The 27,820-nt window shown below is 50.4% G+C and overlaps 2 protein-coding genes across 2 annotated transcripts; both read right to left on the reverse strand.

Moving 5' to 3' along the window:
- Window positions 1-373: 373 nt before the first annotated feature.
- On the reverse strand, window positions 374-8,257 carry LOC309858286 (uncharacterized protein). Its single transcript, XM_082750959.1, has 6 exons — window positions 7,949-8,257; window positions 7,548-7,575; window positions 4,800-4,865; window positions 3,005-3,078; window positions 2,540-2,616; window positions 374-1,325 (listed from the first exon to the last, which is right to left on the reverse strand). Exons 1-6 carry the CDS (start codon window positions 8,111-8,113, stop codon window positions 1,193-1,195), a joined length of 543 nt encoding a protein of 180 aa, XP_082607085.1. The 5' UTR covers window positions 8,114-8,257; the 3' UTR covers window positions 374-1,192.
- A 2,240-nt stretch (window positions 8,258-10,497) lies between these two features.
- LOC309858287 (uncharacterized protein) lies at window positions 10,498-17,228 on the reverse strand. The gene is made up of 5 exons (XM_082750960.1): window positions 17,171-17,228; window positions 15,110-15,241; window positions 13,559-13,629; window positions 13,070-13,094; window positions 10,498-11,269 (listed from the first exon to the last, which is right to left on the reverse strand). Exons 1-5 carry the CDS (start codon window positions 17,196-17,198, stop codon window positions 11,160-11,162), a joined length of 366 nt encoding a protein of 121 aa, XP_082607086.1. The 5' UTR covers window positions 17,199-17,228; the 3' UTR covers window positions 10,498-11,159.
- Between the last annotated feature and the right edge of the window lie 10,592 nt (window positions 17,229-27,820).

Below are 27,820 nucleotides of genomic sequence, written 5' to 3' on the forward strand. Positions count from 1 at the left end.
GAGGAATGTTACCTTCCTCCTCTCACAGGTCCTTCTCAAGGGACTGCAGGTTTGAAAAGAAACTCTGTCCCTACGGACATTTCCTTCGGCCTCAGCCTCCCTCAGTGTCGTGGAGGGGAGGGAGATGTCAGGGCTTCAGGAAACGGAGATCCGGGCCTCTGGCAGGTCACTAGGCTCTCATTAAGCGGGCCTCTTGATTCCTGCCGAATCACGAGGACTTTTACAAACCGAGGGAGACTCCGGTCTTGCCATCTGGGGAGAATCTGTTTTTTCCTTTCCTCAGCTTGAGGGCAGTCAGAGCGCCTGAGGGATGTCCCCCGTATCCCAGGTTGGGGGGGCGGTGTGGCGTGCCAGCTCCTGCTCGGTGCTCAGCTAGCCTTCTCCTTCCTCCCTCCTCGTGTGCCCCTGACCAGGGCGGAGCATTGCGTGGTTAAGGTTGTTGAAGGAGGACGGTCTCATCTTCTGTAGCTTCTTCCTGCTGAATAGGGGCGTAGAGCTGTCCCTCCGCGTGGGTCGTTCCTGGTCAGGTGGGGTAGGCCCAGCTGGGGGAGGCCTCTGCTGTCAGAGTTGTAAAAGGAAGAGGCCGCTGAGTGCAGGGGAGAGCCTCTCCTCCCTAAACCTCTTGCTGCTGCCAAACAACACAGGCTGAGCGGGGCCCGTTTTGTGGGGCCGCTGCCAGTGTTGAGCCCAGCATTGGTCACGGTCCTGTGCGTCGAAGCGACAGGGGCGGTTCCGGTGCGGCACCCTCGGGGAATCCAGCAGGGGTAGGGCTGCTGCCCCTCGAGTGGATCCCAGGGTGGTCAAGGGGCCCTGGCAGTGCCGCTTCGTCCTGCATGTGTCATGCTCTGCAGGGTTGCCGGGGACTGCAGGGGACAGCCCCTGCAGCAGACAGGGGAGACGACGGGAAGGCTGCTGTCCCGCCCAGTCCCAGTTGGGCCCAGTCCCAGGTGGGCCCAGTCTCCCCACACAACGGATTGTTGTGGGCCCAGGTGGTTGCCTCGTGCTCCAAGTGTCCGTCATCGGCAGGGCCTGGGCAGCCAGCTCTGGGTGTGGCGGCCGACTCAGAGGGTCCTCTCATCTCGTCCTCGGGGCTCCAGTGCCGTCCTCTGGTGGGCTGCCCAGAAGTCGTCTCTTTGGCCTACGGAGGTCAGGCGTAAGAGAGCCGTTCCTGCAGGCGTGTTTCCCTGTGTGTTCACGCCGAATCCTCCTCCGGGCCCAAATCGGAGCTGCAAGTGGGGCCCCAGGGCCCTCCTGGCTCCCTTTGTCGGAGCACCCCAGGAGCCTTTGTTGCCTCGGGGTGGTGGGCACACTGTCCTGTGGCGCAGCTGTGGAGACAACGGGTGGAGTGGTGTGAGATAGTGAGTGGCGTGTGGTTTAGGCCATGTCTTACCAGAGGCCTGTGGGGTTTGGGGGAATATGTCTTCTGAGGTGTTGAGGTGGAGGTTTCCCTGCAGGACCCATGCATGACCTGAAGAAAGGGGAATTTCCCGTGGGCCCCCTGGGGCTGAATGAAGGCTTCACAGCCAGGGTCCCTCAGGCCCTTCCCTGAGCGTCCTCCTCCATGACGGCGGGGTCCTCCTCCTGCTGGGCTGTCCCTTCCCCAGCCTCTCTGAGAGCCCTGGACGTGCCCCTTCTCTGTGGGGGGAGCCTTTGCCCACATGAGTGTTGCAGGTGGCGTGGCAGAGACCACGTGCTCCCGACCCCCATGGGAAGTGAGTTGGCACAGTCTATGAGCTGTGGGCAGGTGTTGGGTGAGGTGGGAGCAAGCAGGGTGGCCTTTCCCTGGTGAATCTCCCCTGCTGACTGAGGGATCGAGGAGAGTCTCTAGAGTATGAAACTCACAAAGCAAAATGGTGCCATGAGGGGACCCACTACCTCCCACGAGGCATCTTGGAGGCTCGGGGGACTGGAGGTGTTGGTCAGATCGTATGGGAGTGGCCGGCAGACATGACTCAGCTGGAGACCAGGACCGACTACGTGCCCACAGGGATGCAGCGCTGGGAGGGGTGAGCTGTCCTGCTCCTGTGAGCCCGGGGGCCTGTCTTGTTTGCTCATTTCTCACGTGCCTGAAGTGGGAGATGAGGCCACCTCACCACTGTCTCTTCTCGAGTAGTGTCGTCTGGGAGTAAGCCATCTGCTGACTTTTGCAGGGTGGGAGGGCAAGGCTTGTGTCGTGCAGAGGGAGGGGCTCAATGGGGGGCGTGGAGCCCTTTTCCAGAAGGTCACTGTGCCTAGGCTGCCTGGGGTCCAGTCCCTCCAGGTAGCCAGGGCCCTCCCTCCAAGATCAGCAGCTCCTGGACGACAGCGCCTAACCACCACAGGGAGTTGCCTGGATCAGGTGGAGGTTCCCCGTGGGATGTTCTCAGGTCTTCCTAGTGCCTGCAGGGACTGGGACCTTCCTCTCCTCTCCTCTTTGTGGTCAGAGGCTAGGGCAGCACCCCGGGTTTTGTGCGGTTTGCCGAGGTGCCCACAACAGGGACTGGGCAACGAGGGAGAACGTGTGTCCATGTTCACCGGCCCCTTTTCCTGCCCGACTCACCCCGTTCCCGAGTCCTCCTCTTCTTCTGCTTCCCTTGTCGTTTGCGCCAAGTCCACCGAAGGGAAGCTTCTTGAGAGCTAAGAGCAAGAGCAGAAGTGGGCATGAGCACAGACTCCCCGGCATCAGAGAACCAAGTGTGGGGATACTCACACCCAGCCTCCCTTCCCGAGGGCCCTCCAGCCGGGTGAGCCGTGCCCTGCCGACTCCCAGCCCTCCTCTCTGCTCTGCTCTCCGGGGCTGCTTCCCAGAATCAGCAGTGAGGGGTCAGGGTGATGGTAGGAAAGGGGTGAGGAGGGCTGCCTGGGGATTTCATGCAGCAGTTCCGATGCAAAGCCTGAGTGCCTGCCGGAGACGAGGGCCTCCAGGGTGGGCATCGTCAAAGCAGGGAAAGGGGAAGCGCTGGGAGGAGGCGCTTATGGACAGAGGAGAGAGAAAGCCCAAGAGATGGAGGTGGAAGTGCATTACAGGCGCAGGGTGGCTCCTTCCGACGGAATCGTCGTCCATGGAATCCTTCTCCGGGTCAGAGAGCAGCGAGGATGCTGGGGTTGGCCATGAGAGAGGACAAAGGGGAGTTAGTGCAGCTGGCGACCCACTGCTCTGGGGATGCTGGGCTCTGCCCTCAGTGGGGTGTGTCCCTAGCTCTGAGTCCTCCTTGGCCTTGGTCGCTTGATTTCCGCAGGGTACAGGGGGGTCTCCGGTTGCCCACCTGCTCTTCCCACCTCCGATTCTCTCCAAGACCCGGAAGCCCGGCTGTGTGATCCTTTCCCCCCTGGAGGCTGTCACTGTCCCTAAGACTGCCTGCGGGACTTTGTCTTCCTCTGTCCTTGTACTTGTCCTTCCCTGCTCTCCTTCATCCTCCTTCTCCTCCTCCACCTCCTCCCCTAGAGATGCTCCATGTCCTTCCCCCTGCCAAGCTCCACCAGTCCTATTGTTGTCCAGGAGGGGGCAACCATGAAAGAGAGGAGATATCCTGGGTCCCCCGATCTGTCTGTGCTGGGAGCAGCTGTCATGGGCCTGGGATTGCTGGGGAAATGCAGGGAGAGATGGCCCACCTCCTCCCCACAGCCCATGTCTGCCCAGGGACTGGGATGACCTTCCCAGGGACGTGTTTCAGGGAACGCACCGCCCTCTGTTTCCCTAAGTGTTAGAGAGGTTGAATGGAGACGGGAGCATGGGAAATTGTGCAGGCGCCCTCAGCTGTTCAGGGCAGCCCTGGAAAGCATCCATCGGTGTGGTTACTGAAACACAGGATTCCTGCCAGTGCTCCTGCTGAGGCTTGCCGGGAATGGACGGGGTCGGGGTGTGTGTAGGGCCCTGGGCAGGCCTGAGGAACGTTTGCCGTGTGGGCATGCCTAGGGAGTGGGGAGCATGGCCAGGGCTGTGAGCGGCGAGGTGGGTTTGTGAGAGGAACCGTGACTCCCTGGCCCTGCTCCCAAGAGGCTCTGTGCTATGCCTCGATGCCAGCTGGTGAGAGGTAGAGTGGACCCGGGGCAGCGAGTGTGTGAAGCAGGTCCAGCAGCCCCTTCACACAGGCCCAGGGGACCGTGGCCCGCGACAGGGGTTCTCCAGGGGAGCTGCATGGGGGCGTCCCGCCCTTGGGAACACGTCCACAGGTCAGACTCGGCTGGGGTGTGAAGGCTGGCAGAAGGTACGATTTACAGGAACCTGTGTAGTGAACCCAGGGGAAGTACGCTTTCCCTTCTGCAGCTCTGGGCATCTCCTTGAAGTATAGCAGCTTGGAGAGAACCGGGACGGTTTGGTAGTGGAGGTTAGGAGGGAGAGAATTTAGACCTGTCTTCTACCTCCTGGCTCAGACCAGAGCGTAGTGTCGCGGTTCTCTTGCCCAGTAGAGTGCGGTTGGGGCCGCCAAGTCCTGAGCATGACCAGGTCTGGGCCCGTGCCAAGAAAGATTCAGAATCTCTTGTGCACCATTCCCGAAAGGCCATGAGCAAAGAGGCCAAGCTTTGACATGTGGCAGCGGCTAAGGGAGGCACGAGCAGCTTTGATGGGAAAGATCCTTCAAGGAGCCGCGCAAGGAGTCGAGTGGTGATGACAAACCCAGCCTACCCTAAAGGCCCGTGGACACCTCGTCTGTTCTTTTCATCCCGAAACCGTGACATGAGCAAATCATGCCTGTGCCAGAGCATCCCTTTCCTTGGTGGTTTTTGACCCACCTTCTTCATTCTCCGGAGCGGCAGGGGCAACCCCATGTTCCCGGGAGCCATGTCCCCGTGTTCCCCTCTTCGGTGCCATTCCCTACCTGAAGAGACTTCGTCCTCACTGAAGGAGTAGTCCTCGATGCTCTCTACCAGTAGATCTGTAAGAACTGAAAGAGGAGCAATGCCATTAGGAGAGAAACCGCCTCACCCCTTCCTCCCAAGTGCGTTGAGATGTCTCTGGGCCGTGCAGCATCTGCCTGACTCTTCTGCTGTGCTTTCAGAGGTTCACGGGGCTGGCGGAGCCGGAGCCCTTGGAGGAGACGGGGATTGGAGTCTCATGCCTTCTAATGAGACCAGGATGCTGCAGCAGCCACCTCAGTGTCAGTTCTGCATGCCCATGACCGCTGTCCCCTCCCAGCGCAACCATCGGAAACTCCAGTTGTTATGGGACTCTTGACGTGTGGCTAGTGGGAGTGAGCAACTGGATGTTTTCGTTCCCTTGATGATTTCTGTGTACTGCACTGAGATAAGAAATGACTGTGTACGATGGATACTAGACAGACTCGTTCCTGGATCACTCAGCACTAGACACCAACCAGGAGCGAGAGACCAGGCCTGCTCTCCTGCATATTTTTCAGGCATCTGTGGCTGGCGTGACAGGGACGTTGATCAAGGGAAGACGTTCCCGGGCTCACACACACCCACCAGGTGCTGCCGGAGGTCTTTGGGCCCGAAGAGATGAAGGTGAAGCCCCAGTTCCTAGAATAAGTGGGGAACGGATTCCATGCAGCACGGATCTAAAGCATACAATGTGCTGCTCTTGGGACAGAGAAGCTGCTAGAATAGATAAGGGAACCATAAAGGAACACAAGGAGCCACGACGTTTCTGAATATGAAGAAGTCAGTGGTGGGTCTCTAGAAGCTGACCTTCCAATACCTTGGATGACTCCCCTGAGCCAACAGGAGGGTGCTGGCATACAAAGAGTCAGGGGCACCTGGGAGCCAAAGATAAATGGCCCCGGAAATGCGCTCATGTTGGCATCACGATGCTTCCCAAGAGGACCGCCCAGAAAAAGCATCCTCTTCTGAAACAGCGAACAGAGTGAAAAGGCAGCCCACAGATTGGAGACCCCCTTGGCAATCCTTATTTCAGAAAAGGTGTGTTCACTGACGTAAAGGAAGAACAACAAAGAAAACCAACCAAACAAAAGAAGACTGTGATTTCACCAAATGAAAGAATCGAGAAAAAGACTGGAATAGTCTGTGCTGCAAAGGGAACAAATAACTCGGTCAGTCAGACAGACGTCGTACGAAAAGATGCTCAGCCTAAGGCATCGTGAGGGCAATGCGAATACAAAGGACGCCGAGCTGTGGCATTGTAGTTAGGGTGGCGAGGACCCAAACCAGGAATTCAAACCCAGGACCCATGTTGGAAGGAGGCAGACAATTGGAGACTTTGTATGCAATTTGTGGAATGCAGACTGGCGCAACTACCCTGGAAAAGCCCGTTGAGTGTCCTCGGAGAGCAGCGAAAGGTACTCCCGTGGATCCCGCGCGTGCGAGAGAGAAAAAGAGATGTTGGAAAATCAGATTCTGTTTCCAATACATGTTTCTCATGAGAGAAAGTCTTGTTGGTTGCCAAAGAACCCTGAAACCCTCCATTCCCAGGCACTGAACCCCCTTGAGTTGTCTGTTGGCCCAAACCTTCCGAATCTAACAAGGCCCTCTTGCATGGACAGATGGCCAGCAAAATGGGTGGTGATTGTCCTGTCACCCCTGTTGAGGTTTGAGGTTCTTTTTGGCCACCTTGCGATGCACAGAGCACCCTTCGTTCCTGCATGGAGGGGGCCCAGGTGCCGCCAGTGATCCTCAGTCCCTGAAGACCACCTCATTCCCCCTTGGATAGGACACCTTTTGGGCCCACCTCCAAGTGCCCCAGCAAGGACCAGTGGTGGGTGTGGGGTTTCCCTGGGAGAAGGCCAGTTGCATTCTTAGACACAGTATCTGCAGGGAAATGGTAATTCTCCATGGAGAAACACGGAGTGAATTGGCCCCATCTGTTCCCTGGCCATTGCCCCTTTGTGCGCGTCATCCCCGAACGGGCTTTTGCATGCGGCTGCCCCGGATGCCGCCTGCAGAAGGGAGGAAGTGTGTCCCAGCACTCAGTGCTTGCGATGAGGTTGGGAAGACGCATCGTGGGGCCTCTGATGCAGAGACGAACGTGTGTGTGTGTGAGTGCAGTGTCAAGAGGGAGGTGCTGTGACCATTCTTGCCCGAGACCTACCTTGGCGGGAGAGCCCCATGGACGCTGACTCAGTAACAGGGACACACTTGTGTCTTTGGGGCACAGTCTAGCCCTTCCTAGTTAGCGACGGGATTTGTTTTCTGGGGGAATTGATGTGATTTTGCACGGAAAGAACACCTCTTTCAATTGTAGGTGTTGAAGAGTTTTTCCATGTCACGTTCCTGACGCGACAGTGATGGGAACTGTCCCTGAGAACGTGGACACCATTAATCGCCATTTTGAGGGGACCAGACCTGTTCGAGAGCGCAGCATTCACCCACCTGACACACACACACCAACCCTGAGAATCACAGCACATGGATTCCCATGGAAACAGACCACGTGCCCAGCACCCGATCCTACAGCACCTAAGAGCAGCACGGTAGCTTCCGGGGCCAGGGTCACGAGGCCTGGGTTCTCGGTCCGGAACATGACCCTTAGTCTCGTTGCAACAGGATCTGGATTGTGGGTGGCTCTCAAGATGGAGCCTGCAAGGAAGCCCCACCTTGCCCCTTGTCCAGGTTGCTCAAAAGCAATGAGTGACTCTAGAGGACAGCATACTTACCACTAAGCTCCTTTTCCAGCCGGGCCACCTGCGATTATAGAAAAGAAAACATGATGAACATCAAGTCCTGCCTTGTCCTGTGTGCACAGCTCTTTTGGTCTCTTGGTGATGGGCAGGGTCATGGGCAGTGATATGGAATCCACCTAGAGGTCGCATGCCCTGGGTCCATTAGGTGGCACGGCGGTGTCAGTATCACCCGTGAAAAAGCTCACGACCCTGTGGACAGTAACCGAACCTGCTGTTTCCTGCAGGGTCTTTGGAATGGGGCGTCCCTGGCTAAGAGTCGCTCTCTCAAGAATCTCTCCACCAAGGACATTGTACATGCCGAGATGTTCGGATCTGATTGCGAGTATCAGGGAAATAAGGGATGCTGTACCTCACCTGAAGGAAGGCTGACTTACCACCTTGGTGAACAATGGGCCCTCTCCTTCTGTGCTGTCCACGTCAGGGTCATCGTACAGGCTAGCCAGGGGATCTGGGTGGATACACACAGAGAATGTCGGGACCCCTATGGGACTCTTTGGGAATCGCTCGGGGAGCTTTGCTTGGCGTGCACGTGTGGACATGTGTGTGGAGGTGGGGAGCTCATCAGTATGGACTGAGCTGCAGTGGGCCCTTCCTGGATGGAGGACGAAAGGTCCTGGAGAGGAGCAGGGATGTGAATAGAAACTCTGCCTCCTGTTGGAGCTACAGGGCCTGGAGTAGCTGTGAAATAGTCCATCTCCAAGGCACACCTACTGCCTGTCTCCAAACCTGCACCACCTAAGAGCAGCGCAGTAGTTTCCGGGGACAGGGCCATGAAGCCACGGGTCTTTCCCCAGGAAATCCCTTTCTGTTACCCTGACCCTTCTTCTCAGTCCCGCCAGACCTGGAATCAGGGTGGTTCTCATCGTGGCTGCGACGAAGCCCCGACCTTGGCCCTTTTCCAGGTTGTTGCAAACAAGTGAGTGACTCTAGAGTACAGAATACTTACCGCCATCCCCTTCCAGCAGGGACACCTGTGATTTCAGAATAGAAAACAGTATGAACATCAAATCAGGCTTTGTCCTGTTTGCATGGCTCTTTTGTTCCCTGGGGCACCAGAGGAAGCCAGATGGGGAAGTGTGCTAGAGGCCCGTGAGCCCCAAAGTATAAAGAGAGCAAAATGAGTTCTCCACAGATGTGCCCAGTCTTCCTAGATGTCCCACGTGCCGGGTCCCACTGGACAAAATAGGTGCCAAGGAGGAATAGCTGCTACCCGTACTAAAGCTCCCTCTCCTCCAGATGGTAGGTGATCATGCTGTGGTTGTCCCAACCCCCTGCAATGCCTTCGGGGTTAGGTAGCATTTGGTAACAGATTCTCTCTCAAACTTCTCCCTACCCTTTCAATTGTGCATGCTGAGATTGTTTTTTATGGGACCTTGATTTAAAAAGCCAGAAGAGTTTTGTGTCTCCCCCAAAGAAAGGCCAGCGTACCACTCTGGTGTAAAACGGGGCGTCTTCCTCTGTCGTTCCTGTTGAACGTTCACCCGCCTGTCCATCCAGCCAAGCTAGGGAGAGATCCACAGAACGGTCAGTCCAATGGTGGGGCTCGGTAGGAAGAGCTCAGGGAGTTTCGCTTGGGGTGGGCGTGCCGGGGAGTGTATGGCGACGTTGGGTTGCGTGGGTATGGACTGAGTAAGCTGCTGCTGCATCGAGAGAGGTCAGGGCAAGGAGCAGGAACGGAGGGAGAAATACTGACTCTGAACTCGAGCTACAGGGAATGGAATCAGGGTGACCTCTTCAAGCCGAAAGTGGGTAAACACTAAGACACACGGTCCGTTGTACTGACGGGCAAGCTCTTCCAACCAGCGACTGTGTCGTGGTCATTGTCAAGACCGATTCGTGGCCGCTCCCACCTATCTCTCACCTCTACTAGGAGATTGTATTTCTGCAGAAGAATGCTGTGTGGCAGGGTTGCATTCAATGCAAGCACAAGTACCCTAGAGGTTTCTATTTGTCTCTGAGTCATGCAGGGTCAGGAAAACGAAAGACCCAGGATTTCTACGTACTGACATCTGACCATTCCAACAGAGTCCCCATCCACAAAGTGCTGATTCTTCCCAGTCTTCCTTTCCTGTGACATGTGGGTGTGTCCTTGGAGTCTGCGGGACCCAGTTTCCCGGGACCCACCTCCCCCAGTCAGGACCAGGCAAGTTCACGAGAGAGCGGAGGCCAGGCGAGAGAAGGGCACTCTCCAACCTGGCCATGTAGCAGATTGTCAGGAAGTCGGATCGGGCCCCGAGCTAATGATGAAGCTTTCCTGGCTATTGCCATTTGCCAGTGAGCCTTCCCTCTGTGCGTTCAAGATGGGAGCGTTTTTGTAAGGCTGGTGGTGATGTCTGGGTCGACTAAAGTAGCTTCTGATTCCTTTGTGTTTTGACCCTGTCTGAGAAACGTCCTAGCTAGGACAGATGTGGGCCCCTTCCTTTCTCCCCATCCCTGTCTGAAGAAAGGGAATCCTGAGCAACCCTCCAGGTGGAGCTGGGGTCAGGGAGGAATGTGGTGTCCTAGGGGGGTGTGTGCAGCGGGGATGAAGGAGGTTTGGCTTTGAAACTTTGACCCGTGCCGTCAAGTCCATTCAGTGGGAGATGTCTTCTGGTGAAACTCGACAGAGTCCACACACCCACATGCCCAGTCCCGTCGCATCGACCCAGGCGAAAACAAGCCCCAACCCTCAGACGCACCAAGCACACCGCCCGCATGACCTACTGGTTTCCAGGGACTGTAGCACAGGGTCCTGGTTTTCTGCAGGACACTCCGTTTGTTCAGTCCGCCCCAGCTTCCGTTCCCGGGAGGAACTCAGAAGGGGGGAAGCTCTCCAGACCAAAGGAGGAGAGAAAGCCCTACCTTGATCTTCAGCTACATCTGTCTCCCTAAAGGGAGTGATGGGGGAATAGGCATATGGGCCATATCCGGTGATTGCCTCCTGCAGCTGGAGAAAGGGAAACCCAGTGAGGATCCCCGCACCCTGTGCACACCGTGTGCACACATCTCTGTGCCCTTGGTGTGTGTCGTAAGCAAGCTAGATGGGATGCGGTCATTGAGTCTATGATCCAGAGGAGGAGGAAATGACCTCCCGAAAAGGCTCCGGCTTGTTATGTCAAAACTCCCCCGTCCATTTTCTTCAGCAACTCATTCCAAAGCCATTTCCCATAGACAGAATGACCTGGTGGAAAATGCTCACAACCATCCATTGCCTAAGCAATGATGGTGATGTTTTCTCAGTGCCCGTCTCAATCCGCTGTCCATTAATGGTATAACCACATGGCAGGCTCTCAGCACCAAGGACATTGTCTCTCCCCTCTGGCATGTCCATGCTCAGATGTTCATGGAAAGAGAAATCAAACACTGGCTGTCCCTCAGAAGCACAAAATGACTTTAGCGAGGTGACCCAACGGTTCATACATTGAAGCTTCTGCCTTCAGCTCAGGACTTGATCCTAGGGTCCTGGGATGGAGGCCCACATTGGGCACCCTGCTTGAAAGGGGAGCCTGCTTCTTCCTCTCCCTCTGCTACTCCCCCTGCTTGCGCTCTCGTGCGCACTCGGTCTGTTTGTCTGTCTCTCTCTCTCTCTCTCCTTCTCTTTCTGTCTTAAATAAATAAAAAGTTGAGGAACAATGAGTTTACCTGAGGGAGAGTCGGAGTTTCCTCCTCAGCCCTCAAAGTGGGTAGTAGCTCTTCCATCAGGTCATCGTGGAGAGCTAGGAGGATACAGAGGCACCGTGAGGACACTGGTGAGGCTGCTCAGGAAGTAGGCGGGGATTTTGGATGGATGAGGACAGGAGGGGAGTGTGCGTGTGGGGGAGCGTAGGAGGTACGGGCAGCACTGCTGCCGGGCCTTGTCCTTGGTGCAGAGGGGATGGGATGGGAGAGGAGCAGGGAGGAAATGCGAAGAGGGTTCTTGTCATTCTAGCTAAAGTGAGCCCGATCAAAGCCAAATAGCCAGTCCAGTACATGGGAAGCCTAAGCTGGCTTCTGTGTGAGGACCGAGTCCCATAACCTCTCCTGACTGACGTGCCACTAAGGCGTCCCACGCTGCTGCTTTGGACATCAGCTCTGGGCCCAAGATCCCCACCTGCTGCGACTATATGCATCACGTCTCTGTAAGATTTTGCACGGCATAAAAAGCAGCCTCACTTGCCAGGCTGCATTCAACCCTCAGGAAAGGAGCCTAGTAGTTTGCTTCACTCATCCTTTCTTGGTCTTCAGAAAATGCCATGTGCAACACTGGAGAGCACGGACATCTTAGCTTCTGTAAACAGCCGGCACCGTCGATGAGTGTGATAGAATCCTTCCACTGTTCTTGAGCTGTCCCGTGTGTGTGTGTGTGTGTGTGTGTGTGTGTGTGTTTCCCGTGAAGACAGTGGCTGTCCGAACCCTCCCAGGTGTTCTGACCAGTGGAAAGTTGCTTACACAGTGGAGTCTTTTTGGAGTGTGTGCGATAGGCTGTCGGCCTGCTTTGCAGGAGATTTGCTCCGGGGATGTTGCGTCCAAAGCTTCCACCCAAGCTTGACCTTGCTTTCCTATTGGCTAGTGGTATTTGAGTGTGTGCTTAGAGAATCTGAACCTTGCTGAGGCTTAGGGAAATCTTATCAAGTACAGTCAGTTCCCTCCGTGATGCTTTTCTGCCATTGGTCGGTCGTGTGTATACACTGAGACCGGCTATGACTGATGTTGCCCTGTTCTGTCCTCCACGGGTCCACACGCTTTCCAGCCATGTGGGCTTGAGCACGAGGATGTGGCTTTTCTCTGTGCACTTGACTCCAGGGACCAGGCTGTAATCTTGAACGTGGGCTTCTAAGCTTGCCCTGGCTTCTGTGTCCAAGGAAGCCACTGTGTCATGTTGGGTCCTGTGGGGGACCATCATAGAATCTAGGTATTTGGCTGTGTGCACAGATGCTTATGGCCCTTTGCTAGCTAGCACCCATGGTACATCATGACCCCCTGTCTGAGGGACTAACACAGGTGGGTAGGCCAGAGCAACTTTCAGATTGGAACCTGAGCTCCAATCTTGGCTTTCCAAGTAGGAGGTCAAGGGTTTGGTCCCTTCATCTCTGCACCATGCCCGTCTCAGGAAATCAAAGGGAAATGTCCTCCAGGTACAGCTGTGGTGGGTAGGGGAAGGAGTATGTCAAGTGTGCCAGGGTGATGAGAGTGTTTCGGAAGGGGGGCACTGTGATTGTGGTGGAAGTGTGAGAAAGATCTCCTGGGAAAGGCACACAATCACGTTCCCAAGCATAACACATGGGGACACATACACACACCTGCACGCCCCCACGCACACCCCCACGCACACAGGGCCTTCATCCCACGTGCACACAGATCAGCCCTTCCCTATGTACGAGTTCTTCCAGGCCCTGTTCGACGTGGTGACCGTGCCTCACCGGACAGTCTCGGTCAGTATCCCCCACCCCCCGTTCCTTGTTGGAACCCAGAATCAGGGGGCAGGCTTCTTTGTACTCTAGATTTCCTCCCAGAGCCCGATGCTCTTAAATACGTACAGCTGTCCTTGCTCCCAGCGTCTACCTGCGATTGGGGAAAAGGAAACACAGTGAGGATCCCAGCATCCTGTCCTCTGTTGGGCCAGCTCTTTGGTTTGGGGAGGACTTCAGGCAGTTAATTGGATGAGGTCCCGTGGTTGAGTCCATGTCCCCCCACCCGAGTTCAGGAGGACCGTTTGAATGATGCTGGAGCATCATTCAATCTCCGAAGTCCATTCTGATCAACAGACAGAACGTTCTCTTTCAAGGAGAAACCTTTTCTGCTGAAGAAGGTGTTTGATCCCATGGAGTTTGTAACTGAGGCTGTCCTGTGTCATCACCCTTTTTGGGTCCACTGTGCGTAAGAGGTCAGACCCAGCATTCTTCTATGAGGGGAGGCTGCTGCCCCCTTCCCCTGGGAGGTAAAGTGCCCGATGTTCATCAAACTCCACTGATGGAAGAAATCAAGGAAGCACCATTTATGTCTCTGAGAAAGAGAGGTGAGCTTACCTCAGGGAGAGTTGGGGGACCTTCCTTTTTCCAGCCCCTAGGAAGGTGCTTGGACTGTCCCTCCACCCGGTCTAGGAAAACAGAGAGGAGCTGTCAGGACATTGGCTGCACTACTCAGGAATGACTCGGGGAGTTAAGTCTGCTGGATGTGGATGCGGGGCCAGAGGGAATGGACGTGAAGGGTGACCACGCAAGGCCTGTGTTGGACACAGTGGTGGAGACAGTACACAGTGCTGTACACAAAACACAGAGGAGGGGAGCAGGATGGAAAAGGGAAATGGGGCCTTGGCTTTCTAACGGAGGGGATATCATCAGTGGGAACTCTCAGCGTCTGTCTGGGAAACACTCAAGGCACCCTGGGTTTCAGGGCGCAGTCCCCTGAGCCTTCCTGCCCAGTGTGAAGCCAAGCCAGCTTGCCACTTCTTCAGCTGGTCATGGGGCCTGTTCAGCTGTCTCCCCTGCACCTCTGCTGTGGGACCCTATCACTCCTCTGTCGTGCCTTGGAGTAGTGGGTTTTTCGGTGATGGAATCTAAGTACTGGGGACGGTTGTATTTGTTAGTACGCGTCCGTTCGGTGACAGTGCTGACATCCGTGATGCTTTGTAGACCGCACTGCCATCTATGGGGAGAACGTTGCCATCCTATCCCCTGGCACCTCTGTACCCGTGACGACATGACCGGCCCTCCCCGTTTCCTCCCTGCACCGTCCCTTCCACTTTCTGGGTCTACGAATGTCCCTACTGGAGTGTCCTCTCAGCCTGGGATCGTGTAATGTACCTCTTTCCTTGTGTGCTTGCTTTCAAAATGCGTGTTAGGTTTCCAGGGCCCATCTGTTTCGTAAAATATTGGAAACCTTTGTTTCTTCTTGCGCCTGAATTGCACTCCATGATGTGTATGGATGCCATTGAATGTGTTCTTTCCTCCCGTGATGGATTTGGGGGCAGTGCCTGTCTGGGGCTATTGGGAACCCCGCTGTGTGAGACATTAGTGCGCAGATTTCTGTGTTTCCAAAATGAGAAGACGTCACCGAAGGCATTGGCCCCATTTGTAGAACGGTAACCACGTGGAATGTACTGGGTACTTGAGTTCCCCAAATGTGGCGAGGTCGTTTTGTTCCTTTGAAGATACGTAGCACACCCATGTAAGATGTGGCTAATGGGCGGAAGTGAAGGGGGGGCATCGTGAAACCTCCTGTCGTATTCTGGCCCATTTTTCTGTTCAGCGGAAAACATAGTCTCTTCCTTCCTACACATCTAAGAACCATGTTTCCTGGGGAGACCTGTAGGGACCTGTGTGTTCCAGAACGACCTAAGATCTATCCCTTCAGCTAGTAGACACTTTTTTCCTGTGCCCCTTGGGTCCAGTTTGAATGAGGATCTCATCGTGACTCGTGGACGTAAAAGGGGACGGATGGACGGCATAGAGGGAAATGGCTACCAGTGAAATCAGAGGACAATGTGTCTCAGCAGTTTTAAAGGCTTCGGTTATGTATGTGCTAGTGAACGACAGAATGTGTCTCCAATCTACGTAATGAGTCAATCCCCAACGTACCTTCCTTGGTGTCCTTGATGATGTACACTTCATCATGGAAGGAGAACCGGACTCTCTTCTTGGGTCCTCGTGGAGGGAGGGGCGTGGGTGGGGGCGTCTCCACATCGTCGAGGAAACACTCCCCACAGAACTCTGGGAGACGCACAGAAATAGAGAACAGTGTCGGCACCTTGTCGTCAGGAGCCCACAGGGGGATTGGACATCCTTTCCTTCTGGTCCATCCGTCTCCTGCCCCTACTCGCCAGGTGCCCAGCAGGCATTCCTCCCTCCAGGTGGGACTTAGGAAGAGGTCACCATGTGCTGTGCTCTGAATTCAGCCCCCTCCCACACCCACAGGTTCTGTGGGCAACGGCTTGTATGGAGCAGAGACAGGACAGAAACGCAACAGAGTGCCGTGAGCACGCGTGATGTCCTCAGTCACAGCCATTGAGCAGCCACACCTACCCGAGAGTGTTCCCCAGAACCCTCTGTGCCCGCTTCCTTGCCCTCCGGCCTAGACGTTAGTGTGCCGCCACGGTGTCCCAAGTGATTGAGTCTAAGGAGCACCTGGGACCTAGGGGAGGACTGGATGCTGCCCAGCCGCTCGGCAGGTGTTGAGGAAGGGACCGCCTAGGGACTCAGCTAGATGGCTGGCTGTGGTTGAAGCCACAGTGGAGGACAGTGGAGGGCCCCGATGAAGGATTGATCTGGGACAGGAATGTTGTTGTTTCCCTGTGGCCAGAGATCCCCCAGCCCCTGACACCAACCCACGGCCCCTGAGGAAAGGTCCTGAAGCCCTGAACCAAGAGCTGCCCTCACAATCTGAAATTCCTCTGTGCCAGTGTTTCTGTAGGGGAGAGCGAGGGCCACGAGACCAGCCTCAGTCCTCACTCACATCTGTGTTTGGGGCCCTGACATCAACTATGTGGCGGTTTCTGCCCAGTGGGGCCCTAGTGAAGGACCAGGAACGGGTAGCATGGGCCACGTTCCCTCACCTCTCTGCAAGGTCAGCCCAGTCGCCAAGGCTGTCCTGAAGGCCAGTTGCAGCCCACGGCTCCTGGGGTTCTGCTTGGCTCCCAAGGTGATTCAGACTCCCAACGGTCACATAGGACCCCGTCGAGAACTCGCTTGCCTTCCGCTCCCAAAGGTTACACTTTGACCCCACCAAGAACACGCTTGCCTTGAGCTCGCCAGTCCCGAGGAGCAGTCGATGGTACGAACGATCATGGAGGTGGCCATGTGGGCTGGCCATGTGGGGTGGTTGGTTTCAGGAAGGAGACGGATGATGCTGAGGGGCCCGCTCTTGCCATGCGGACTGCTCTGAGGAGCCTGGATGGAAGTGAGGCTACCCTGGCTGGCGTGAGTCCCTCCCTACTCTCTCATTTTTGCCAGCATCCCCTGTCTACTCTCAGGTCTCTTGATCCCCTCTGGAGACTGTAGGTTAAGCAGACAGTCTCCTGTCTCCCTCCCTAGGCCGGGCCTGGAGAACCCAGCCCAGCAGTACCTTTGAGACCAGCAGACAGTCCACTGTGCAACTGCCGTGTGTTCTGTCCACCCACCCGGTGGCACAGCCCGTTCCCGTGCACTCCCCGGCATCAAGCAGACGGCCCGTGAAACCCTGCACATCAACCCATGAGACCACCCCGCTATCTTCCAGTGTCTCTCCTTCTAAAAACAGCTGCATTTCGACCGCTGACCCTTCCTCTCCGATTTTGTCGTGTCCATCGGGAAGAGGTGACCGGCAATTCCTCCCCCTCAAATGTGGTGCCTGGGTCGCACCAAGGTTCTCCTGATCCGGGGACAGCAGTGTGGCGTGTGACCTGTGTGTTGTCCCTTTAGGACTGTGTCTGAAATGGGTATTCAGAAAGAGTACGGTTTTCTGAACGTAGAAGTACTTTAAGGATGGCAGCTTCCCCACGAAATTCTAGCGAAATCACCCAGACAAACGAACAAGCACAGGCATCGAACCGGGTGGAGGAATCAGAGGGTGGAGCGGAAAAGCCAAAGGGAAGAAGCCTGTCTCTGTGAAAGGGAGGCAACCAGCTCGAGAGAAGAGAATTGAGAAAATCGATAGGCACATACCCGTACAACAGCAGTTAAGATTCCCCATCGTGGGGACCTCTACAGCCGCTCACCAAACCGCCACGGCCTCGGCTCACAGAGTGACAGTTGAAACGGAAGGATGGACGCGTGTCATCAGGTCACCGTGGCGATGGCTCATGACAGAACTCTGAGGGTGAAGGCATCCCTGCACACTGTGGGGTCATGGAGGGAAGTGGGTTGGAGAGGAGTCGTTAGATGATAGGCATTGAGAAAGGCACTTGTTGTGGTCAGCACTGAGTGGTGGAGAGAAGTGATGAGTCCCCGAGTTGTACTGCACTGTATGTTAACTACCTGCATTTTTGGACATTCAGAAAAGGAGACTCCTGAGGGCACCTAGGAGACTGAAATGTTCATTTCACTATCTGCTACTCTGGAAAACTCCTCTGTTTATACGAGATTGTTTCACAAAGTCTCTCCAGGAGTTCTTGGGTGGCTCAGTGGGTTAAGTCATAGATAGTTTAATTAAGTCAAAGATAGTTTCTTATTTAATGACCTTTTGAAAGTTGTAAGAAACCAACATTAAACATTTATTTTTTTATCTTGGCTTCGACACCCCCATCTCTTTTTTCCAGAGTTTCTTGGATTTTCTGACCTCAGGGGATTAATAGTGTTCACAGGAAAACAGAATAACAATGTGGCTTGAGATTTTTAATTTTTAATTTTTCCCACATCAGTTCTGAAAAGGCCATAGTGTTTCCTCCTTTAGGTTACTGGTAAATGTTCAACTCATCTTCTCATGTTTTTAATTTTTCTGTGTCACAGAACCTAAATTGATAATAAATCCAGAGGGAACAATTGTTTACATTCACTCAGTGAAGAGTATCATGTCTAAGCTCAACATCTATCGGAGCCACACATGGGCATGTAAGTATCTTGTATGTGGCGCTGCGTAGGCAGGTGAATCCAGGAACTGCAAGGCAGGCCAAGTCTCTTCTAACTTCCTTCTTCCTTCCTTCTTCCTCAGCTCTCCCTCCTCGACTCAGAGCAGAAAAGGAACACATCCCAGGTGAGCTTTTTGTTTGTTTATTTCCACTTTGTTTTATTTATTTATTTATTCATTATTTATTTATTCATTTATTTGGGGGGGGTCTGTGACAGGGTTTTATTTTTAATTTATTTTTAAAAGAATTTTTTCAATTTATTTATTTTCAGCAAAACAGTATTCATTATTTTTTCACCACACCCAGTGCTCCATGCAATCCGTGCCCTCTATAATACCCACCACCTGGTACCCCCACCTCCCACCCCCCCGCCACTTCAAACCCCTCAGATTGTTTTTCAGAGTCCATAGTCTCTCATGATCCATCTCCTCTTCCAATTTACCCCAACTCCCTTCTCCTCTCTAACACCCCTTTTCCTCCATGATATTTGTTATGCTCCACAAATAAGTGAAACCATATGATAGTTGACTCTCTCTGCTTGACTTTTTTCACTCAGCACAATCTCTTCCAGTCCCGTCCATGTTGCTACAAAAGTTGGGTATTCATCCTTTCTGATGGAGGCATAATACTCCATAGTGTATATGGACCACACCTTTTTTATCCATTCATCCGTTGAGGGGCATCTTGGTTCTTTCCACAGTTTGGCGACCGTGGCCCTTGCTGCTATAAACATTGGGGTACAGATGGCCCTTCTTTTCACGACATCTGTATCCTTGGGGTAAATACGCAGGAGTGCAATGGCAGGGTCATAGGGAAGTTCTATTTTTAATTTCATGAGGAATCTCCACACTGTTCTCCAAAGAGGCTGCACCAACTTGCATTCCCACCAACAGTGGAAGAGGGTTCGTTCCCCTTTCTCCACATCCTCTCCAACACATGTTGTTTCCTGTTTTGTTAATTTTGGCTATTCTAACTGGTGTAAGGTGATATCTCAATGGGGTTTTAATTTGGATCTCCCTGAGGGCTAATGATGATGAACATTTTTTCATGTGTCTGATAGCCATTTGTATGTCTTGATTGGAGAAGTGTCTGTTCATATCTTCTTCCCATTTTTTGATATGTTTGCCTGTTTCGTGTGTGTTGAGTTTGAGGAGTTCATTATAGATCCTGGATATCAACCTTTTGTCTGTACTGTCATTTGCAAATATCTTCTCCCATTCCGTGGGTTGCCTCTTTGTTTTTTTGACGGTTTCCTTTGCTGTGCAGAAGCTTTTGATTTTGATGAAGTCCCAAAAGTTTATTTTCGCTTTAGTTTCCTTTGCCTTTGGAGACATATCTTGAAAGAAGTTGCTGTGGCTGATACCGAAGAGATTACTGCCTATGTTCTCCTCTAGGATTCTGATGGATTCCTGTTTCACGTTGAGGTCTTTTATCCATTTTGAGTTTATCTTTGTGTACGGTGTAAGAGAATGGTCGCATTTTATTCTTCTACATATAGCTGTCCAGTTTTCCCAGCACCATTTATTGAAGAGACTGTCTTTTTTCCACTGTATATTTTTTCCTGTTTTGTCGAAGATTAATTGACCATAGAATTGAGGGTCCATAGCTGGGCTCTCTACTCTGTTCCACAGTCTATGTGTCTGTTTTTATGCCAGTACCATGCAGCCTTCCCGTTGAGATCAGGAACAAGACAAGGATGCCCACTTTCACCACTCTTGTTCAACATAGTATTAGAAGTCCTAGCAACAGCAATCAGACAACAAAGAGCAATAAAAGGTATCCAAATTGGTCATGAAGAAGTCAAACTCTCTCTCTTCGCAGATGACATGATTCTTTATATGGAAAACCCAAAAGACTCCACCCCCAAACTACTAGAACTCATAGAGCAATTCAGCAATGTGTCAGGATACAAAGTCAATGTGCAGAAATCAGTGGCTTTCTTATACACTAACAATGAAAATACAGAAAGGGAAATTAGAGAATCGATTCCATTTACGATAGCACCAAGAACCATAAGATACCTGGGAATAAACCTAACCAAAGAGGTAAAGGATCTGTACTCGAGGAACTACAGAACACTCATGAAAGAAATTGAAGAAGACACACAATGATGGAAGACCATTCCATGCTCTTGGATCGGAAGAATAAACATTGTTAAAATGTCTTTACTGCCTAGAGCAATATATACTTTTAATGCCATTCCGATCAAAATTCCACTGGTATTCCTCAAAGAGCTGGAGCAACGAATCCTAAAATTTGTATGGAATCAGAAGAGACCCCGAATTGCTAAAGAAATGTTGAAACACAAAAATAAAGCTGGGGGCATCACGTTACCTGATTCCACTTTGTTTTAAAATGAGTTTTCTAAAATTTGAAAAGATTCATATTTTTAAAACAAAAAAATAGAGGGGCTCCTGGGTGGCTCAGTGGGTTAAAGCCCCTGCCTTTGGCTCAGGTCATGATCCCAGGGTCCTGGGATAGAGCTCCACATCGAGCTCTCGGATCAGCAGGGAGCCTGCTTCCCTCTCTCTCTGTGCCTGCCTCTCTGCCTACTTGTGATCTCTGTCTGTCAAATGAATAAATAAAATCTTAAAAATAAAACCGAAAAGATAGAAATAGGCAAGAATTACTTGAAGGGAGGTGTATCAAGTATATCAAGCAAATTCAAAGAACAGTTGGTAGAATGAGAAGCAGGACTCTTAATTTCACAGAGTTGTGCAAGTTGTAAAACTTCCTTTGATTTTCCCAATAACAACACTAAAATAGCCTATAATCATATCTGGTAGACACAGCATTGTACTAGAAGTGTATGGATGCTTTTCAGGGGACCGAACAATTGAGGTCTGAGTGGACAGCCCTCTCATGGTCCTGCTTGATCCAGGAATAGGACTTTGAAGATCTGGTGGAATGGAGGGACCACGCGTCCTCCAGATGACTCTCCCTAAGTGTTTGTGTGTCCGCTTGTTCACATCTCTAGCTTGAATAGCCGCCTGTTCCGGCTTTGGTTTCTGCATTTCTCATTCATATTTCAACTTCATGAATGCATTTTTGCTTCTTCGACATTCAGCTGAGTCAGCTCTGGAAAAGGCTACCTAATTGTAGTCAAATCCAGTTTTTGGCTTTGTCTTACTTGACCATCCTGCAGCATAACCCTCAGTCTCTGTTGTTTCTGACACCTGCCTGCTAGCTTTCCTTTCTTAACTCTGATACATCCCCTTACTGTTCCTCACAAAGTTGTCTTTCCCTTTTGCCCCAGACGTTGTCTCTCCTTGGGTTTGTTGCTCAACCATCCTTGGCTCACTGCTTTTCTTCAGTCTGTGTTTTTCCCTGACTGGTCTTCTTTCTCTCTCTCTCTCTCTCTCTCTCTCTCTCTTTTTAATAAAATACTTCTGAATTAGTAATAACATGGTTAAAGGTTAAGTGATGTTCCCTCTAGGAAGGGTGACATTTTTCATCTCAACTGAGACACTTCCACTGAGAATGAAAGAGGTTCCATAAAGTTATAATGGGACAACTGGCTATATGGGGACAGTCCCAGACAAACTGGAGTTATGGTCCTCCTGCTGTAGATATCTGTCTGTCTTGTTTGTCCTACCAGTGCTTCTTTTTTTCAGGTAAAAGATACTCTTGTATGCCCCCTACTGTTATTTAGAAGGGCATCCATCATCTTTAAGGCTTTCCGAACTTAGATGCAGCTGTACACCGCTGGCATCCTGTTAAAATGCAGATGTTGATTTAGTGGATCTGGTGGGGGCCCTGGGTTTTGCATTTTTAAAAAGCTCCCAGGTGAAGCAGACTCTGCTGCTCAGGGAGCCACACTTTGAGTAAGGAGTTTATACATGATTTTCTGTTCTTTCTTTGCTTTTTTGTCACTTCTTAAAAGTCTGTATCTAAACAGAACATGGATTGTTTCTTTGTTATAACTGCACAGTAATCAAGCATGGACGTTCCATAGTTAGTTAACTGGTTATTATTAGTTATGCACTATTTCAAACCTTTTGCTATTACAAACCATGTTCTAGTGAATGACCTTGTACATATAGGTTTTTTCTATCCGATAAATTCCTAGAAGTGTGCTGCCAGGTCAACGGGTGCATAGAATTGATAACTCGCTCATTCAGGATTGTGGTATCATTTTGTGTCACTCCCATCGAAACTGCATCCGTGCTTGTTTGTCCACAGCTTCTCCCATAGAACATGTGCTTCAACTTCTGGAATTTTGGTAGTGGAAAGAGAAACATGGCATTTTATGAAGTTTATCTCTGTAAGCTTCTTAAGTATGAGTGAAGTTAAGTATTTTTTCATGTATCTGAAAGGTGTATTTACGTTTCTGTGAACCCTCTGTTCATATTTTGCCCATTTTGCTCTTAGGTTTGTGGCTTTTTTTGTTTTTCTTCTTCTTCAGTGTCTGGCTGTTTTAGATTATGGATACAAGTGCTTGTCCATTATATGGGTTGTAAACTATTATTTTATGGGATGTGATTTGTCTTTTGATAGTTGACCCTGGTGTTTTCTCCCCCATGCAGGTATTTTGTTTCAGAATGCCACCTTTCACTTTGTCGTTTGTTTAGGCTGCCCTTGGCTGTGACAATTTCTCAGAATTTCCTTGTTGTTGTTGTTTTTTTTTTTTAAATATCTTTTCTTTTTTTTTTTTTAAGATTTTTATTTATTTACTTGACAGAGAGAGATCACAGGTAGGCAGAGAGGCAGGCAGAGAGAGAGGAGGAAACAGGCTCCCTGGTGAGCAAAGAGCTCGATGCGTGGCCCGATACCAGGACGCTGAGATCGTGACCCAAGCCGAAGGCAGTGGCTTAACCCACTGAGCCACCCAGGCGCCCTGACTGCCCTTGTTTTTGATAACCTGGGCAGTTTTGAGGAGTACAGTTAGGTGTTTTGGAGAATGTCCCTCAATTGGGAATTCTCTGCTGTTGTTTTCATGATTAGACTGAGGTTACGAGTTTCTTGGAGGAAGACCACAGAGATAAAATGTCCTTTGGTCTTATCATATCAAGGGTTAGTGTTCTGGACATGACTTATTACTTTGTTTTCTCTGTCCTCATGCTGTACTCCTCGGAAGGAAGTGGGCAGTTACACTATACCACTTACACTATACCTCCTTCCTGTTGGAGTAGCTACACAATTATGTACATAAATTATCAGGAATTCTGCACAGGAGAATTTTCTGTTCTCTCCTATTTACTAATCCATTTATATCGGCACGAATTCATGGCTAGTTATTTTATATTTTGGTTCTAGTACAATGATACCTTGTTCCTTTGGTTGCTCAAGTTGTTCCAGGTTGGTTAGTAAAGCATCTTCTAGTGGCACCTGGGTGGCTGAGTTGGTTGAGTGTCTGACTCTTGATTTTAGCTCAGGTCATGATCTCAGGGTCCTGGGATCCAGCCCCACGTTGAGCTCTTTGCTTAATGTGGGGCCTGCTTGAAATTCTCTCTCTCAGGGTTCCTGGGTGGCTCAGTGGGTAAAAACCTCTGCCTTCGGCTCATGTCGTCATCCCGGGATCATGGGATTGAGCCCCACATCGGCCTCTCTGCTCAGCAGGGAGCCTGCTTCCCCCTCTCTCTCTGCCTGCCTCTCTGACTACTTGTGATCTCTGCCTATTAAATAAATAAATAAATAAATAGAAATTCTCTCTCTCCCTGTGCTCCTCCCTGCTGCTTATGCTTTCTCTCCTTTTCCTACTTTCTCAAAAACAAGTAAATAAATTTTTTAAAAAGCACATTCTGATGGTTCCTGTGTCTATTGACATACCCGGTTATTGTTTGAGTATTTCTATTTTACTCTGTGGCAGTAGATTTTCCAGGTACATCTTATGTCTTTCCTGCCATAGAATTAGCCATTTTTTCCCCCTAAGTAGTTCTGGTTCTTTTCATTGGAGCATAGTATGAGAAATCAAGATTGGGGAACTAGTTGTGTCTGTTGTGACTGTTAAGTCATTGCTCAAAGACGCTCTCAGCTAACTGAACAGGGAATATGTGTATACTCACTCAGGTATATAAACGTGTCTATAAATATTTTGGTATGTCACCATCTGTATCTGTAGTAAGCTAAGTATTCACACTGTTGTAAGCATTACCAGATGGAATAGTCTAACCTTCTCTCCTTGCTTGTCTGTAATCTCCTGCACTAACAGTGAGAATCCAGCTAACATCGGAATTTCATTTATTTGATAGTTCAATTTCAGAATACACATACATGATTTCAGAGTTGCATACATGATTTCAGAGTGGTTAACCCATGGATGCTTGATTCTCCCAGTTTGGGACCATTTGAATTAAGGTGCTAGAAATATTCACATGTAGGTTTTAAAACATAAGTTTTCAAAAACATAGGGTGTGAAATTGCTGTGTTGGTTATGTATGTATGTATGTATGTTTACCTTCGCAAGAAATTGCCAAACTATTTCTACAAAGTTGCTGTATCAGTTTTTGTTCCTACCAACTACGAATCAGAATCTTGTTGTTCTGATTCTGGACCAACTACGAATCAGAATCTTGTTGTTCTGATTCTGGACCTGAAATTGGCACTGTCATTATTTTTGATGTAACCATTCCAGTACCTGTGTCATGGTGTCTGCATATTCCCACTGAGGTGATGTGGAGCATCGATGTGTTTGTGTATTTATTTGCTGTCCTGATATCTTTGGTGAAGAGTTTGTTCAAATCTTTTGCATATTTTTCATTTGGTCATTTCTTTTCTTATTATTGAATCATTAAGAGCTCTTTTGTGATGTTGGACACAAAGCCTTTATTAGATATCTGTGTTCCAAATATTTTCTCCCTGTCTGTGCCTTATCCTTTCATTTTCTTAAAAATGTCTTTCCCAGAGCAGAAGACTTTATTTTTAATAATATCCAACGCATGCTTTTCCCCGTGGAATATGCTTTTGCTGTTGAATCTAAAAACCCATCACCCAAACCAGTGTCCTAGAGATTTTTCTCCTGTATTCTTTATTCTTGTAGTTTTACATTTAGATCACTGATTCATTTTTATTTTTTATTTTTTTTAAGATTTTATTTCTTTATTTGACAGAGAGAAATCACAAGTAGAAGAAGAGGCAGGCAGAGAGATAGGAAAGGAAGCAGGCTCCCTGCTGAGCAGAGAGCCCGATGCGGTACTCGATCCCAGGACCCTGAGATCATGTCCTGAGCCGAAGGCAGCGGCTTAACCCACTGAGCCACCCAGGTGCCCTCTGATTCATTTTTAGTTAATACTTGTGTAAGGTCTGTGTCTTGTTTCATTTCTTTTGCATGAGTGTTCAGTTGTTCGAGCACCATTTGTTGAAAGACTATTTTTTCTCTTTTTATTCCCTTTGTGCCTTTGTCAAAAAATGTTTGACTTTATTTTGATAGCTCTATTCCTGGTCCTTGTAATCTGTTCTGTTGATCTGTGTGTCTGTCTCATCACTAACACACTGTCTTGGTGGCTAGTAGCTTTATAGTTAGTCTCAAGACCAGGTGATGTGAATTCTCATTTTTCCTCCACGTTGTGTTGGCTATTCTGTTTTTTTAAAACTTTTTAAAAAGATGTTATTTATTTGGCAGAGAGAGCACAATGAGGGGATGTCACAGGCAGAGAGGGCAGAGGGAGAAGCAGGCTCCCCTCTGAGCAAGGAGCCTGACTCGGGACTTCATCCCAGGACTGTGGGATCATGACCTGAGCTGAAGGCAAATGCTCAACCACCTGAGCCACCCAGGTGTCCAGTCTGTTGGCTCTTCTAGATCTTTTGCCTTTCTGTGTAAACTTCAGAATCTTCTTGTCATTATCTGCAAAATAACTGTGAGGTTTTATTTGGATTTCTTTGAATTTATCGATTAAGTTGGAAAGAATTGACGTCTTAGCCATATTGAGTCTTGCTTCCGATGAATACGAGCTCTATCTCCATTTATTTAGATCTTTGATTTCTTCCATCAGTTTTGTCTTCCTGTATATATGTATTGTGTTAGGTTTTATACTTGAGTACCCTTTTTAGGGGTGTATTGTGAATAGTATTTTTTTCATTTGAAAATTTGGAATTCAGTTCTTTATTCAGATATAGGAAAATAGTTGACTTTTTTATATTGACCTTGTATCCTATGATGTTTTGGTATTTCCTCATTACTTCCAATAGTTTTTTTTTTCTTTATATAAGATATTTGAGGTTTTCTACATAGACAATAATATTGACTTCAGATAGAGTTTTGTCTTTCTTTTCAAATGACACACCCTCATTGTCTCATGCCCTCTTTCCACCCACCTTCCCTCTAGTAATCACCAGTTTGTTCTCTATATTTGTGAGTCTCTTTTTTTGGGTCTCTTTTATGCTTTGTTTTGTTTCTTAACTTTCACATATGATTGAAATCATAGGATATTTGTCTTTCTTTGACCTATTTCATTTAGTAGTATACCCTCTAGATTTATCCATGTTGTTGCAAATGTTAAGATTTCATTCTTTTCTCTGGCCAAGTACTAGTCTATTAGATATCTCTATATATCTCTATATACACCACGTCATTTTTATCCACTCATCTGTTGACGGGCTCTTCCATATCTTGCCTACTGTTAATAGTGCTGCAATATAAACGTATCTTTTCAAATGTTTTCATTTTGTTTGAGTAAATACCCAGTAATGGAATTACTGGAACATATGACTGTTGTATTTTTAAATTTTTGAGGATCCCCCACATTGTTTTCCATAATGGCTGCACCAGTTTTCATCCCCAGCATCAGTACACAAGGTTCCTTTTTCTTCACATTATCACCAACTCTTGTTCTTTCTTGTTCTTTTTCTGCAGGCAGAGTCCCAGGCTGGCAGGAGAGGTGGGCGTGGTCACTGGGACAGCCCTCCGAAATGGGTCAGGTGACCTTTCAAACTCTGGGGTGGTGAAGGGTTCCTCACATCAGAGCAGCACGCGGGCCATAACGTAGGCGGGTTTTAATGGACCCATCAGACAACCTGTGCAAGACCTGAGGACGAGTGAAATGCGCTGCCTGGAATGGAGGTTGTGTTGTCTTCTGGGGCTTCTGTCCCCAGGGGATATTCAGCCCAGTGAGGTGGGGGCAAAGGGGCAGGTTATTTGGGGCCGATGTGCCTTGCTTCGGGGGCGACCCTGTGTTTGAGCAGGAAGGCGGGGGCTGCAGTTGGATCTGGCATCTGGGCCCACATTGGTCACCACGGTGGTTGGGTTGAGGGGAGCACAGGGCTGGCTGGCTGGAGTCTGCAGGCCGTCAGCTGCCTTTTGACGGCCTGTACCCAGGGCCCGGGGCACCTGGGCACAGCCAGAGTCCCAGGGCCCAGGCAGATGCTTATAGGAAAGGACTGGAGCCAGGGAGGGAGGGAGGGAGGGAGGGAGGCAGCCGGCCAGGTCACCAGCGTGCTCAAGCCTGACTCTCTGCTCTGTGCTTTATTGGAGGGTTGGCGTTTATCAGGGCAAAATGCGCACAGTGTGAACTCTGCCATAGCCACGACCCTGAAGTGGAAGGGTTGTTGTGGAAGAGGAAGGTAGTCAGTCGTGGTTTTTTTTGTTGTTGTTGTTGAGTACCAGGGCCCATGAGACATGTTGTAGCAAGGAAAGACCAGAGGCCCTTATCAGCCTCATGGAACTCCTGGCAGGCAATTCGCCAAGCATGCTTTAGGGGAAGGCCTTCCAGCAGCAATGCTAAGACTTTGACAGATGGCGGGGCCCTGTGGTTTTGGCCTCCTTGAACCTGCACTCCCTGCTGGGACGGAGGGGCCTGCTTCCGTCATGGGT

The sequence above is a fragment of the Mustela nivalis genome, assembly GCF_964662115.1.
Source record: "Mustela nivalis genome assembly, contig: HAP1_SCAFFOLD_2135, whole genome shotgun sequence".
Classification (NCBI taxonomy): Eukaryota; Metazoa; Chordata; class Mammalia; order Carnivora; family Mustelidae; genus Mustela; species Mustela nivalis.

Bases quoted from the DNA above. Each gene is read 5' to 3' on its own strand.
- LOC309858286 (XM_082750959.1), bottom strand. From the start codon at position 8,113: ATGTCCACACGTGCACGCCAAGCAAAGCTCCCCGAGCGATTCCCAAAG. The intron at 2,617-3,004 runs GTAATGCACTTC...TCTTGCTCTTAG, and splicing joins GAAGGAGCCACCCTGCGCCT to CTCTCAAGAAGCTTCCCTTC. The intron at 1,326-2,539 runs GTGAGTCGGGCA...TTGTCTCCACAG, and splicing joins GAGGAGGACTCGGGAACGGG to CTGCGCCACAGGACAGTGTG.
- LOC309858287 (XM_082750960.1), bottom strand. From the start codon at position 17,198: ATGGGGAATCTTAACTGCTGTTGTACGG. The intron at 15,242-17,170 runs GTATGTGCCTAT...TGCGTCTCCCAG, and splicing joins TCTTAACTGCTGTTGTACGG to AGTTCTGTGGGGAGTGTTTC. The intron at 13,095-13,558 runs GTAAGCTCACCT...CCCCAATCGCAG, and splicing joins GTCCCCCAACTCTCCCTGAG to GTAGACGCTGGGAGCAAGGA.